The sequence below is a fragment of the Vicia villosa genome, linkage group LG2, assembly GCF_029867415.1.
Source record: "Vicia villosa cultivar HV-30 ecotype Madison, WI linkage group LG2, Vvil1.0, whole genome shotgun sequence".
NCBI classification, from domain to species: Eukaryota; Viridiplantae; Streptophyta; class Magnoliopsida; order Fabales; family Fabaceae; genus Vicia; species Vicia villosa.
This window is the reverse complement of record NC_081181.1, coordinates 158,817,518-158,833,206: the sequence shown is the minus strand read 5'-3', so window position 1 is coordinate 158,833,206 and position 15,689 is coordinate 158,817,518. Positions and strand designations below refer to the sequence as shown.

Below are 15,689 nucleotides of genomic sequence, written 5' to 3'. Positions count from 1 at the left end.
TTATTTTTATTTGATTTTGAGATTTATTCGACGATTCGTTGGTTCCGTCGCTCAAAATTGCGCGTTTTGAAGCCGTGTCTTTGGCACTTTATTGCTCGTGCTCCAAAAGCGACTCAATATCTACAAAATGAATAGAAAACTATCAAATGGTATATAAATGAATAAAAACTCAGTTAAATCCTATCTATACATATTTATACAAAAAGCGGGGAATTATTCAGAGAATATAATACAAAAGAATTGATAAGTGCCACAAAACAATAGTAAAAATAACGAATTTCTGGCACTCAACATGTAACACCCCATATTTTCCATTATTTAATTTAATTAGAGTTTAAATTATTTAATTGGAATAATTGGAATTTCGGAATCTGGTGATTTAATTGAGAAAATTATGAGAATAAGGTAATTGGGCCAGCGTGACAATTAGTAAAGGGAAGGTGTTAATTAGTGGGTCTTTTACTAAGTTATGCTATTTTCATAAAATAAAGGAAATAGGGAGAAGAGAAGTTAGAGAACAAAAGAGGAGAAGACTGAAACACGTAAAAGAGCAGAGGAAGAGGAGAATAGAGAAAGAGGAAGATTCAAGATTTTTGGCTAAGATAAGGGGTGACTATTTCCAATTAGCATCTATTATTGGTTTATGGGTAATGGGATTGATTATGTATATTGTTGTTCTCAATTGTATGAATTGTGGTTTTGGGGTTTTGGAAACTTTAGGGTCAAATTGATGAATGTGATGAAATTGACTGATTATGAATGATACTTGATGTTAAATGTATCTAAAATTTGGTAGAAATGTGTTAGAGTGATTGTTTTGGTGTTGTTTCTATGCTGAAAATATTTTGGGACATTTTGGGATGATATTTAGATGTTAGGAATGTTTGGATGGTGAAAGGATTGGAGTTACACCATTAAAATGCAGAATTTTTGGTTCTGTCAGTGAAGTAACCGGTTACCTGGGAGCGAAAAGTGAAAAAATGACTTCTGGGCTGAGGTATCCGGTTACCTGAAATGAGGTAACCCGTTACCCTGCATGTTAAGCTAAATTTTTAGAATTTCAAAAATTCGTATCTTTTGATCTGTAAGTCCGATTGACGTGCCGTTTGGACCGTTGAAAAGCTAAAATAAATTACTATCTTATAAAAATAGATTGAGAACCCTTAGAAAATTATTTAATATAACTTATGCTTGTTGTATGTGTTTGATCCGTATGAGTTGATAATGATGTTGTATGCTAGATACAATTGGTTGTACGTATTCGATCCGTGTGAGCTCATAATGATGCCTTGTGATGAATTGAAAATAAATATGCTCTTCTTAAGGAATAGATTTAATTGTGTCATGATGTTACTTGACTTGTGTACTATGATGTTTGTTGATTATATGATGAATTTAATTGAATTGCCGCTGTTACGAATGGGATTTTGGTATGTCCGTCAGGCAGTAACCGGTTCATGGATTGAGGTAACTAGTTACCACTGAAGCTTTTGAAAAATTGTTTTACTTTTAAAAATCCGTAACTTTTGATCCGAGCGTCCGATTTATGTGCCATTTTGGGCGTTGCGAAGCTGATTAAGAGCTTTATAGGATGAATTGGTGAGATTGGCAGTGGCCTGATTTTATTTTAAATCTCGAATTAATTTAAATGATGAATTGTAGCATTGTGTACATATATGTGTGAATGTAGCAATGTGTTATTATGGTGATGAAACTATCTTGATTTTCATTGTGATTGGATGATGTCTGACATGAATATGTGTGATATGATTGAATGATTGCTAAGACATGTACATGCTTATTAGTGATGAAATGGTGAGTTGTAATGAGACGATGCGATGCATCGGATCGGTGATGTTATAAGTATGTCATATGTGTGCATTCATTCATACACATTTTGGTGATGGATCCCGGTGATGTTGTGGATCAAATGGTGGGCATAATTCCCATTGTGTGGAATTTGTGCCGGTTGGGCTGTATCTTGGTGATGAATAGATCAGTCGGATGGGTTTAGCCCATGTATGGTACCACATGCATAGAGTCTTGCATTGATGTATGTATTGTTATAACATGATTGGGAGACTCCCAGTGTTATAACTTGGTGTTGTATTTGTGATGGTTTGTATTTCGTAACTGTGGATGATTTATACTAAATTCCGTAACATGATACAATAGGGTGGACAATTGCTTATGATGTTTCGTTATTTATGAGCTTATAACATTTGTTAATTGTGAATCTGTCTCACCTTACATGTTGACATTTTTCCAGATTGAGGAGTAGCAACTTTATTGCTTTGGTGAGGATAGCTCGTAGAGTTAATCCATTTATTTTGGGTCATGTCGGTCATGCTCTGGTCTTGTAACATTGGGGGAACGCTCGTTTGTTTTAGAGTTGTCTGATAACTCTTAATTTTATTTTGTTGAATAATTTTGTTGGGTTTTAATGTGATAACCTGTTGGAGATGATAAACTATGGTTTTAATATATTATTCAACTTATGAATTGATTTCCGCTGTGTTAGCATGATTTATGAAAGTGAACTATTGTGTTTCCTCGTGATAAGCATGACATACTTGGTTTTAAAAGGTTATTTGACGAGTTGTAGCATCCTTACTACATGTTTTACTCTGAATTTATTTTATTATTCTGTGGGGTTTAGAAGGGTGTTACAGACGGACGAGAGAAATGAGACATTCTGGATGGAACATATGAATGGGATATTCTGGACGAGGCCAGTAAAATGAGACATTGTGGATGAGCCAGAGAAGTAGAACATTGTGGACGGGCCAGAGAAAATGAGATATTCTGGATGGGTCAGAGAAAATGAGACATTCTGGATGGGTCAAAGAAATGAGACATTCTAGATGGACCAGAGAAATAATATATTCTAGACGAGGCCAGAGAAATGAGACATTTTAGACAGGCCAAAGAAATGGAACATTTTGGATGGGGCTAAGAAAATGAGACATTCTAGACAGGCCACAGAAATGAGACATTCTAGACGGGCTAGAAAAAATGAAGTATTTGTATGAGGCTAAAGGTAATAGAAACAGAGTTCATCACCAACAAGGGGGTCGATAATTAGATTGAACCAACGGAGAGGCGACCAATGCAGGGGTTGGAATGAGAATGACGAATACGGAGATTGGAATGAGAAATCACCAATGAATCTATGAATGATCATCCTGAACCAATGGATTATCTTAGATCAATAAATAGTAACCAAGCCCAACCAACGGGTTGACACTGGTCAATGGAATGGTAAATGATTAATTATTCATATCCTATGCGTTAACTTAAACTGAAAAACAAACTTTAACCAATAGGTTGAGATTAAAATAAAATAACCATATTCCGCAATGGGTTGACGTAGATTAACTTAGAATACCTGACTTCAACCAATGGGTTGATGGAGGTCAGTAAGAACAAAATATCATTCTCAACTAATGAGTTGATTTAGATTTACACAACATGAAATAACCAACTTCAATCAATGGATTGATGACGATTGATGAGAAATCGTCTTCATCCGATGGGTTGATTCAGATCCACTTAAAAACTAGTTAGACCAATGGGTCAATAAAAAACTGTCTTCAACCAATGAATTGACTAACTTCAACCAATGGGTCAGCGGAATAATATCTTCAACAATGAGTTGACTGACTTCGACCAATGGGTCAACGAAAAATTGTCTTCAACTAGGCATGGAAACATAATCCATACCCGCAGGTACCCGCCCGAACCCACCCCGAAGTTGACGATGAAAACCCGCTTAGACTAGGTTTGGGTTCGGATTTGGATTTTTTCTGATTTCAAAATATGAGGACGGGTCGGGTAATGGAGAAACTAGTACCCACCCCGAACCCGTCCCCAAATCCGCCACGTTTATTTTATTATGTACATTATTTTTTTTTATAATTTAAAATATTAAATATGTGTCCAATGTTTTGATATTTTGATTTGTATTTATTATTTAAAATATTTGAAATGTATGTAAGAAAATTTTTGAGAATGTTTATTTTATTATTTATAATTATAATGAATTTTTTTTGGAAAAAATAAATATTTCTAATGCAAAAATTGATTTCACTAAATGGATATTGGTGGGTTGGGGATACATAAACCCAACCCGAACCCGTTTGGGTCGGGTTTGAGTTTTAATTTTTCATCCCTGTTGGAGTTTGAGGCAGTGAACGAGAATTGTTTCGCGATTTGAGTTTGGGTTTGGTGAAGGTAAAAACCGTCCCCGCCCCGCCCCGTTGTCATCCCTATCTTCAACCAATTGGTTGATTGACGAAACATGACATAACCAACTTCAATTGATGAGTTAACGAAGGTCGATAAACGAAAATACTGTTCTCAACCAATGGGTTGACGAAGATCCATAAGAAAGTAAGAGACGATCCTGAACCAATGGGTTGATTTAAGTCAAGAAAAAAGTAAGAGACGATCGTGAACCAATGGGACGATACTAATGTATGACCGAATTTGCTCGAGCAGTTTTGAAGGTATGCCGGGGATTTGCCCCTGCAGTACACTATCTTTGCTCCTGTTAGTAGGGTCTTTGAAGGAATTGTCTGAAAAGGAATTTGGATATTTACTTGAGATACAAGTTAGGAATGAAAAGACCATTTTTATTTCATCTCAGTAGCAGAAATATTTTCATTTCAAGAGACTTAAGTCACCGTGATCATTGCTATTTCTGACCGAAACACAAGTCTTCCCTTCGACTAGACTAACTATACATCATACCATACCTCTAACCAAGCCTTCATAATAAATTGTGATGACAATCAAAGTTTTATATATATCATTTCCAATCCTAAATTTCTATGAAAGAACCAAATATCTTTAAATAGATTTCTACTTTGTTCAACAAGGTATGTTCAAGTTGCTACCTACTTCTACCATGTTTTAATTGACCAACTTCTACACCAAGGCACTATCACCAAGACATCTATCATGCTCCAGCTTGTGGTTGGAAGTTAAAAAATAATCATGATGATGAACCATCATGTAACTCAACACACAAGAATTCAACTTGATGCATCACAATCATCACCTTCCTCACCAAGCAAGGAAGCATATGGTGCATACTAAACTAGATATACTTGATCTAGACACTTTAGTTAATTAGAGATTTTCAGATGTTGTTAAAGAAGTTACCATGTCATTAGCATCTCAAATGTATAGATCATGTTAAAGAAAATAAAATATATTTATTCAAATAATTCAATCATGAATATAAGATGCATCCAGTCTTACATTTTATTTTATTCTAATCTTCTAGTAAATATCACAATGTCATGAGGTAAAATGGAAAACCTAACAACATTCAAATAAATTTAGTAACTCAAACATATATCACAAGTTGCAACAACTCTAGTTGTTGTCAAACCAAAACTGTTTCTGAAGATTGTCAACTATGTTATTGTCCACTTGAAAAGCCTTTGTGAGAACTTCTGAAGAAACTTTTGGATTAGATCCAAATACAGCATTCGCAATTGTGATAACTCCTGGATTCTGACTACTAAGTCCACCGATGGCAACCGCATTTCCATATCCCACATTCAATTGAAAGTGAATGAGACCAATAGGGAACACAAATACATCTCCTTTGTTGAGTACTTTTGTGATGAGACGGTTTTCTGGGTTAGAAGTAACAAAACCAACATAGAGAGTACCTTCCAAAACTATAAGAATCTCAGTACCTCTTGGATGAGTATGTGGAGGATTTAGTCCCCTAGGTGCAAAGTCAATGCGAGCAAGAGAAATACCAAGAGTATTTAATCCTAATATCTCATTAACCGCAACCGGTGTCACTTTTGAGCCTAGTGAATTTGATGTGTTTCCTTCTTTCACTGAGAAGAAGAAGTCATTTGCAGTAGCAAGTTTTGGATCTTTGCAGAATTTTCCATTGACAAACACTGCAAATCAAATATGAGCGATTAAATTGATTGACTGTAATAAATTTCAAAGGCTTAACCATAATTATCATAGCAGTAATGAACAGAAAAAACATTGTTATAAATACATACCACCATTCTTGGTGTCATTGATAGCTACACAAAAGTCTAGTAGAGGGCTGGGATCAAATGCAAAGGCACAGGATGCTAAGGCTAAGAAGGCTGTAAAAAGCAAGTAACTATTCTTCATATTGCTCTCTTTGTTTGTTTGTTGTATATTTGCTTCTGTATGTTTATGAATGATGAGATTTTGGAGACATAGAGAGAGTCTATTTATAACAAGTTTAGACATTGAAACATTCCATTTGTTTATGAATGGTAAAAAAAGTCTTTTAGAATTAGCAAGATACATGTTCAATTAATATTTAACAACTAAATGCTACTTATTCTTCTAATGAATAACTTGTCACACGCGTTTCAAGTTATGGATATAGTCAATTAAAGAGAGGATTAATTTAACATAAGAGGGTTTTGTCCATGATGTTGTGCTAAGTTGAAATTGTATTACAGAGTTAGTAGTTGGAGTTGATATTTTAAATATTAATCCTTTGAAATATATATATATATATATATATATATATATATATATATATATATATATATATATATATATATATACACACACATATATATATAATATATATATGTGTATATATATATATATATATATATATATATATATATATATATATATATATATATATATATAATGTGTTTAGGTGAAATAATTTAATGTATAAAGAAACTGAAAAATAAATTTGAATGGAAAAGAGAAAAAGTAAAATGAAAACAATAAATTACAGATTTATTCGAATAAGAGATATTTGCATTGAAGACCCCAACATCAGTGGTTTGTTGATTTTGAACATGATTTGGAATAAGAGATTTATTAACTTATTGTTACCTCGTGAGATCCTGGTTGGCTAGATATTTTATAACATTTGTTACTTTTTCAGCATCCAAGTAAATATTAGGCAGGGCTTAGTTGTGCATCAGCTTGATCGACAAAACCCATGATGTTGCTAATATTAGAGAATTCTCTGCCAAACATATGGCTGCTAAGAGGTTCAATTCCAAATTAGTCACAAGGGAAATGCGAGAGAGCAACCTCGTGCTCACGAAAGTTGATGTGCCAACTCGTTTGAAAAAACTACAGCTTAACTAGAAAGGTCCATACTGCATATGTCAAAAATTATCTCATGGAACTTACAAACTCGATTAGCTAGATGGAGAACTCATACCTAAAATAGAGAACTTAGTTAACTCGAGATACTCGTACAGTTAGCCATTTACTATTTTCTATTTAAAGGCTAGATCATATCTAAAGAGCCATTGCCGGCAAAGTGGAAATATAAAACGTTGGGTCTTCTCTGAAGAGTTCTTGTCGTCGAAGAGGAAATATATAGATCTTCTCTAAAGAATCTTTATCGCCTAAGACACAATATAAATAATGAATCTTCTCTGAAGATTCATATCCTCCTAGAGACAATATAAATAGTACATCTTCTTAAAGAGTCCTTGTTGTGGCTTTACGTATTTGCAGGTATGAAGCTGATGATCCTGATGACAATGTTCCTAGTGTTTTGATGACGACAAAGCAAATGATTAATGAAGTCGGTGGTGATATCTTTCCAACTCCTTGATTATGGGGATTAACTTGAAAATATCTAAAGCTGCATTTGGAAGATGTTCTAGAAGATCAAGTCATCTCTTTGAACTTAACACTATGGTTGTCAAACAACATTCAAGTTAAGACTTATGTTTCGAGGTTCGCCAGTGGTTTGCTCTCTCAACTCTCTGATAATGGTAATCAACTTGAAGGCACCCCAAGTCAGATCAAGCTATAAGATTCAAGATTCTTGTGTTATACTAAAGTCAAAGATAACAATGCTAAGATTTGAAGCGTCAAAGTTGTGAAAGAAAGCAAGTGCGAAAGCTCGTGTGTTCGTTTCCGTCTGAGTGACCGTTGTCTTGTAAAAGCACAAAAAATCCTGGAAATTTTATGGAAAAATCACACATACTCTAAAAATATTTGAGAAGTCTACCTTTTCTTGTCAAAACCACCTAAAATTGTTTTTAAAAACTAGCTAATTGATTAAGGCATTGTCTGATCAATAGGAGGGCTTTTTACAATCGATTTGCCTAATCATCTTATTGATTATTTTATTTTTATTGAGCCTAAAATCGATGGGGACAGTTTCCTAATGATTAGTAACAACTAAATATCAAAACCTTACATTTGCAGCTTGAATAATCGAATATTTAGGTGTAATAATCAATTGACCTAATTGATTGTGACATTCATTTCACCCATGGATTGTTTCCAAATTTAAATCACAATCTGGCCTATAAACAGAGAGCCTCTCTATAATTTCATTTCAACTAGAAAATGATATTGTATCATACTTTTTCACTCTCTCATATTTTTCTATAAATCACTCATTTTCTCACGTATATTTTGCAATAGTGCTTCGAGAATGCATGCTCTTGTATCGAAGTGAGGACCTTTTTTTTTGGAAAATTCTTAATTGTAAGTTACCAATAGTGTATCTCTTGAGTAAAATATTCTTTTGTAAGAAGTTGTTTGGTTATGAGCTAAAACTAGTAAAAACTCTTGCTTGTTTTGGGGGATTGTCTTGGGAAGTCTCTGTTTAGTTCGTGAGTTTCTTCTGGAAGAAAAGTTCTCTTTTGGTTCATGAAGATCATCCATTAAAATCTCCTCAACGGTTCCTAATCTCAGCCCTGTGTAAACGTTCTACCGGTTTGAGATTACCCTATATATATTCGCACATTGGTTCCTAAGTTCAACCTAGTATAAAATCTTAGTAGTTTCCATATTAGTCTGTATAAAATATCATCTCAGTTTGAAGGTGAGCCCGTGTAAAATCCTAGTTCAGTTTAGAGGATAGTCAATATAAAACTCAATCTTTGTTTGAGATCAGTCCGCGCAAAATCTCTATTTTGTTTGGAGGATAATCACTCTAATCTCTGTTTGTTGATTTGGTTGGAAGTTAACTATTGAAAAACTTCATATTGTTATAAAATAAGGTATGTGAGCATATTCTATTGAAAGCTCTCAAGTTATTAAGGTGAACCTGTATGAATTTCCGGTGTTGTTTCTCTTTTCCTCGTCTCCTTTACATTATTTTTCTTTTCATTGCATTTCTTTTCATTTATTTTTTTTTGCTGCTTTCTTACTTGTTTGTTTTAACAAATTTTTTAAAATTCTAACTTTTCAAATGATTTTGTCTTCAAACAACATTTTTCAAACACACAATTCACCCCTCTAATATATAGAATTACATGCCCAACAAAAAGAACATATTTATTTGATCTCAAGAGCAGAAATAACATTTATTTGATCTCAAGAGCAGAAATATTTTCATTTCAATAGACATAACTTACTATGATCATTTTATTCCTTACCAAAACACAAACCCCCCTTTCCACTATGCTTACTATACATCATACTATTAGGGCTGGAAATGAGTCGAGTCGAGTCGAATTCGCCTCAGCTCAGTTCGACTCGTTAAGAATTGGCCGAGTTCGAGTTCGAGCTCATCACGAACTTTTTTTCCAGCTCAAACTCGATTTGTTAGAAGTTCACGAACATCTCAGTTCAACTCGTTAGGTTCAACTCGCTTATTTCCCGGACTTAAAAGTAATTTTTTAAAGTCTATTATAAATATATATATATATATATATATATATATATATATATATGATATTAAAAATTAATATTTTTAAAATAAAAATATAGAAATAAAATAAAATTTATAAGACTGAAATTTATACATGTTGATTATATATGTATAATTTTTTTAAAAATAATTTGTTCTCTTGAGAATATAAATTATCAATTAAAACTATTAGATTAAAAAAAAAGATAGGGTTAAGATTTGAAACAAATATTTAAACTTACTCTTAAAGACAATATAGTTCATCTCATATATAATCGAATTAACTCGTGAACCTAACGAACTATGTATAGTTCAAGTTCAGCTCATTTAGTTAACGAACTTAGTTTTTAGTTTATATTCGGCTCATTTGGTTCATGAGCCTAGTTTAACGATTTAATTGTCGAACCGAGTTCTAAACTATTTTCGAGTTGGTTTGATTCATTGCCAGCCCTATACCATGGTCCATACCTCTAACCAAAATGACCCTAAACCCAACCTTACATACACCCAACATTAGTTCTACTTTACCAACTAATCCATTCCTCGCGTAGAAATTTCCGAAAACAACAATGACAATGAATATTCTTCCATAAATAACAATAAGCAACCTTTACTTAAACATTCTTATTCTAATCTTCCTTAGAGTTGCACGCCTTAAAACTAGGGGTGACAATTGGATCCATTAAGTTAAAATCCATTCAATCCATCCACCAAAAAATTCATCCAATCCATCCACCAAATAAAAAATAAGTTAATGGATGGATTAAATCCATCCATTTATATACATGGATGATCCAATCCATCCAACACATTTTGATAATCCAATGGATTATTTTTATTTTATACTTTAAATGGTTTAAATTATTTACGAGTTTCTTCAGAAAATTGAAAATCGAGTTTTTTTCCAAAAAAACAAAAAAAATCGTGTTTTTACGAAAAACAAAAAAAATCCAGTTTTTCGGGAAAACAAAAAAATCGAGTTTTTTCGAATTAACGAAAAATCGTGTTTTTTCGGAAAGACAAAAAAATCGTGTTTTTTCAGGAAAAACGAAAAATCGAGTTTTTTCAAAAAAAACCGAGTTTTTTCCAAAAATGAAAAAATCACGTTTTTCCGAAAAACGGGAAAATCAGGTTTCTCAGAAAAAACAATAAAGTCGAGTTTTTTTTCCAGAAAAACGAAAAATCGAGTTTTTTTGGGGAAAACGAAAAAAAAATTGAGTTTTTTTTCGAAAAAATGAAAAAAGTCGAGATTTTTTTGGGGGAAAACGAAAAAAATTGAGTTTTTTTCGGAAAAACCAAAAAAGTCGAGTTTTTTTGAAAAAAGGAGAAAAATCGAGTTTTTTTCGAAAAAATGAAAAAAGTCGAGATTTTATGGGGAAAACGAAAAAAATCGAATTAGTCTGTATAAAATCTCGTCTCAGTTTGAAGGTGAGCCCGTGTAAAACCTTGGTTCAGTTCAGAGGATAGTCAATATAAAACTCTATCTTTGTTCGAGATCAGTCCGCGCAAAATCTCTATTTTGTTTGGAGGATAATCACTCTAATCTCTGTTTGTTGATTTGGTTGGAAGTTAACTATTGAAAAACTTTATATTGTTATAAAATAAGGTTTTTGAGCATATTCTATTGAAAGCTCTCAAGTTATTAAGGTGAACTTGTATGAATTTTCGGTGTTGTTTCTCTTTTCCTCATCTCCTTTACATTATTTTTCTTTTCATTGCATTTCTTTTCATTTATATTTTTTCTGCTGCTTTTTTACTTGTTTGTTTTAACAATTTTTTTAAAATTCTAATTTTTCAAATGATTTTGTCTTCGAACAACATTTTTCAAACACACACAATTCACCCCTCTAATATATAGAATTACATGCCCAACAAAAAGAACATATTTATTTGATCTCAAAAGCAGAAATAACATTTATTTGATCTCAAGAGCAGAAATATTTTCATTTCAATAGACATAACTTACTATCATCATTTTATTCCTTACCAAAACACAAATCCCCCTTTCCACTATACTTATTATACATCATACCATTAGGGATGGAAATGAGTCGAGTCGAGTCGAATTCGCCTCAGCTCAGTTTGACTCGTTAAGAATTGGCCGAGTTCGAGTTCGAATTCATCACGAACTTTTTTCAGCTCAAACTCGACTTGTTAAGAATTGGCCGAGTTCGAGTTCGAGCTCATCACAAACTTTTTTTCCAGCTCAAACTCGACTTGTTAGAAGTTCACGAACATCTCAGTTCAACTCGTTAGGCTTATCTTGTTAGGTTCAACTCGCTTATTTTCCGGACTTAAAAGTAATTTTTCAAAGTCTATTATATATATATATATATATATATATGAAAATTTCTTTACCCACCTCCCTATGGGGGGTCACCCCCAGCGAAATTCCCAAACTACCCCTGCTTCGGAAATGAACTTCCGAAGCGCTTTTTTTTTAAAAAAATTTCCTTGATTCGGAAGTTCATCTCCGAAAACACCTCATGGGGGGTGCGTTCGGAGATGAACATCCGAAAACACCTCATGGGGGGTGAATTCGGAAGTTCATTTCCGAATTATGCAGAAACTGTGTTTTTTTTTTATGTTTTTTCTTAAACGCAACCGCATTTTAATTAAACGTTACCGGCAAATAAAATAAACAATAGATAGACTGAAAACACTAATATGATAAATAAACAAAAAAAAATACTAATATGAAAATATTATATACAAACCGAAATAAATAAAAATAGTGTGCTAAATATACAATCCAAAATCAAAAAATGAATAAACCCCACCACTATTGGGTGTGCCTAACCCGCTCACCCTGGGCCCTCCTCTGCCGCCTGTACCCCGCCGCACGGCCCGCATCAGTGACGATGATCTCCATCACGGCGACTGCCTCTGGTCCGCCCTGATGAATGACACCTCGATGCAACGCGTCCCGCCCAAGCATCTCTATCCGCTGGCAGATCGGAAGGAGATCAATGGCGTGGTCATCCTCCGCCTGCCGGTTCTCCAGGATCTCCTCGTGTGCTGGCCTAGGAGCGCCGGGAACGTCGGGTCTCAAGAGAGGATGGGACACCCGGTAGAACCATGTGACGTACCCCTCCACACTGTGCCAGTCCTGGGTGACCCGCATGCGACGGTACTCCTCCGGTACCACATGATGCTGCCACTCCTCCCATATGGCAGTGAGCTGCACTCTGATCACTGTGTCAGGAGCAGCCTCGAAGGGTGACCTGGGTATGATCTGCACGAACCCAAACTGCCGCATGCACCGCTCCGGGAGATACCGGACCATGATGCCGGTCCCGCATGCCAACCAGCCTGAATATAGAGCAACCCCGTCGAAGGGGACAACCTGAGCATAGTCGGCGAACGGCCTCCAGGTGACGTCGTCGTGCATCGTGCGGTCCAGGTACAGGCGGTATGGTCCCACCGCATCGTTCCCCCTCTGGAGGGCGTATCTGGCGGCCCTGGGCATGGCGTCAACGTACGCAGGATCGATGTGGAAGCCGTGGATGCGGGAGAAGTAGGAGATGATCCAGTTCTGAAACACAAATACGATAATGTATTAAAAATAAATACGAAACATAAATAAATAAATAAATACGAGAATGTGTTAAAATCAAACGTACCGTAAGCAGAGTGCAGGATCCGACCAGCTGCCTCGTCCTCCAGTTGGAGGCCTCATTCAGCTTCTGGTAGAGATATGCTAGAGTAGCTGCCCCCCAGTTCCACTGGTGAACGGTATCCAGGTCCATGAAATAGCGGAGGTAGGTCACGTCGACGTACCTGGCGCTCTTGTCCACAAAGCATGCAGCGCCTACCACATGCATGTACCAGCACCGAAGAGCGCAGCCGCGGTGATACTGTGTGAACAACTCGTCACCCGCAGCCTCGGCCTCGGCAACCGCGTCCAGATGGTGCTCAAAATAAGTCTTCAGTGTGGTGAACCGGATATGAGGCCCAAATGTCGTGGCGCACTCAAAGTGAGCAACCTCCTCCTCCATGCCCAGATAGAGCGTCATCCACTCGATGGCCTCGACCCTCTGGATCCGGGAGTGGTCCAACAGCGGCCCCCTAATCGGCAGGTGGAGAAGACACTGCACGTCGTGCAAGGTGATCGTCATCTCCCCAACCGGCAGGTGGAAAGATGACGTCTCCTTGTGCCAGCGCTCCACAAATGCCCCCTGAATGCCGGTGCTGATGGTGGTGTACCCGGTCATGCAGAGCCCGCTAAGCCCTGAACCTCGCACGTGGTCGTTAAACCACTGAGCTGCTGGTTTAAACAGACCGAAAATCTTCCTGGAGTGGTTCACCATTTTCAATGGCTCTCTCTCCTGTTAAAAAAAAAACAAATAAGCAAGAAATAAACGGTAAAATTATAAAAAATGGTGACAAATAAACGACTAAGTTAAAAAAAATACCTCTCCCTCCCAGATCCGCCGAGCGACGTGATCCTGGTAGTGAATCAGCAGGGAAGTGTCAAAAGGCCCTCCCGGAAAGCTATCCACCTCCTGCTCCTCCTCCTCCCCGACTGGAGGGTCAACATCCGGTATGACCTCCTCCTCCTCCTCATCCTCATCCTCCTCCTCTCGCTGGCGGGAAGAAGATACCCGAGCCAGCCTACTCCTAGAGCCTGAAGCAGATGAACTCTCCACCAAGTCCTGTGGAACGCGGACACGGCGTCCCCGTCCCTGCCCCCGTCCCTGGGTCGACGCCAGATGCGCCGCCGCCCGCTCGCGTCTAGCCGACGCAGTCTGGGACTCTCTCCCCTGTCTGATGCGTGCTGGCTGGTCTGACATGATCCTGTAAACAATCGAAATCGATTAATATGCGAGACAAATGAAAAAACAAAAAAAAATGAACTTCTGGTACAGTTCGGAAGTTCATTTCCGAAAACTGGGATGGAGGTGTTTTCGGAAATGAACTTCCGAAACACCCCCACGCAGAGCTTCTCTGCAACCTCCAATGGCAGACCCAAAAACCTAAACCAAATCCATTTTTTTGCCTACTAAACATCCTAATATCAGTACTAAGCTATCTTAATGTCATTTTTTCAGATTCTAAACACCCTAATATAGTTTAATCAAATAGATCTAAAACTTGAAAAAACAATGATAAACTTACCAATTAGTGTTTAATGATGAGTTTGGTTGAGTTTGGAAGAAGAGTTTGGCTACTTCACACTTGCTTCTGCAGAAATTTCGCCTATGGAAGTGTTTGATGATGATTAGGGTAAATGATTTGGGGGAGGGGGAGAGTTCTGCTTATTCTGCAGGACGCGTTTTATTTCGGAAGTTCATTTCCGAAATTGTAGTTTCGGAAATGAACTTCCGAAATAAGACATTTTTTTCAAAAAAAAAGGCGCTTTCGGAGATGAACTTCCGAAAACACCTTTTTCATGCATTTCGGAAGTTCATTTCCGAAGTCAGGGGTATAATGGGGTTTTCACCAGAGGTGGACTAGAAGATAGGGAGGTGGCCAAAGAATTTCTCTCTCTCTCTCTCTCTCTCTCTCTCTCTATATATATATATATATATATATATATATGATATTAAAAATTAATATTTTTTTAAAATAAAAATATAGAAATAAAATAAAATTTATAAGATTGAAATTTATACGATGTTGATTATATTTGTATAATTTTTTAAAAGATAATTTGTTCTCTTGAGAATTAAAATTATCAATTAAAACTATTAGATTAAAAAAAAAAGATAGGGTTAAGATTTGGAACAAATATTTAAACTTACTCTTAAAGCCAATATAGTTCATCTCATATATAATCGAGTTAACTCATGAACCTAACGAGTCGAACTATGTATAGTTCAAGTTTAGCTCATTTAGTTAACGAACTTAGTTTTTAGCTCATATTCGGCTCATTTAGTTCATGAGCCTAGTTCAACGATTTAATTGTCGAACCGAATTCCAAACTATTTTCGAGTTGGTTTGATTCATTGCCAACCCTATACCATAGTCCATACCTCTAACCAAAATGACCCTAAACCCAACCTTACATACACCCAACACTAGTTCTACTTTACCAACTAAT

General features: G+C 36.0%; 2 protein-coding genes across 2 annotated transcripts; both read right to left on the bottom strand.

The window, feature by feature from the left end:
• Positions 1-5,249: 5,249 nt before the first annotated feature.
• Positions 5,250-6,187, bottom strand: LOC131647216 (putative germin-like protein 2-1). The gene is made up of 2 exons (XM_058917128.1): positions 6,039-6,187; positions 5,250-5,927 (listed from the first exon to the last, which is right to left on the bottom strand). Exons 1-2 carry the CDS (start codon positions 6,154-6,156, stop codon positions 5,383-5,385), a joined length of 663 nt encoding a protein of 220 aa, XP_058773111.1. The 5' UTR covers positions 6,157-6,187; the 3' UTR covers positions 5,250-5,382.
• Positions 6,188-8,007: 1,820 nt separating this feature from the next.
• LOC131650443 (uncharacterized) lies at positions 8,008-14,915 on the bottom strand. The gene is made up of 3 exons (XM_058920153.1): positions 14,062-14,915; positions 13,863-13,974; positions 8,008-8,030 (listed from the first exon to the last, which is right to left on the bottom strand). The coding sequence occupies exons 1-3, from the start codon at positions 14,437-14,439 to the stop codon at positions 8,008-8,010; spliced, it is 513 nt and encodes a 170-aa protein (XP_058776136.1). The 5' UTR covers positions 14,440-14,915.
• Between the last annotated feature and the right edge of the window lie 774 nt (positions 14,916-15,689).

What these genes read in the sequence shown, in the direction of transcription:
- LOC131647216 (XM_058917128.1), bottom strand. Translation starts at nt 6,156, where the DNA reads ATGAAGAATAGTTACTTGCTTTTTACAGCCTTCTTAGCCTTAGCATCC. An exon ending in CAATGACACCAAGAATGGTG is followed by an intron (nt 5,928 to 6,038) that starts GTATGTATTTAT and finishes TTTGATTTGCAG; the next exon opens with TGTTTGTCAATGGAAAATTC.
- LOC131650443 (XM_058920153.1), bottom strand. Translation starts at nt 14,439, where the DNA reads ATGTCAGACCAGCCAGCACGCATCAGACAGGGGAGAGAGTCCCAGACT. An exon ending in GGCGGATCTGGGAGGGAGAG is followed by an intron (nt 13,975 to 14,061) that starts GTATTTTTTTTA and finishes TTTTTTTAACAG; the next exon opens with GAGAGAGAGCCATTGAAAAT. An exon ending in TTCAGGGCTTAGCGGGCTCT is followed by an intron (nt 8,031 to 13,862) that starts GCATGACCGGGT and finishes AAACAATTTTAG; the next exon opens with GTGGTTTTGACAAGAAAAGG.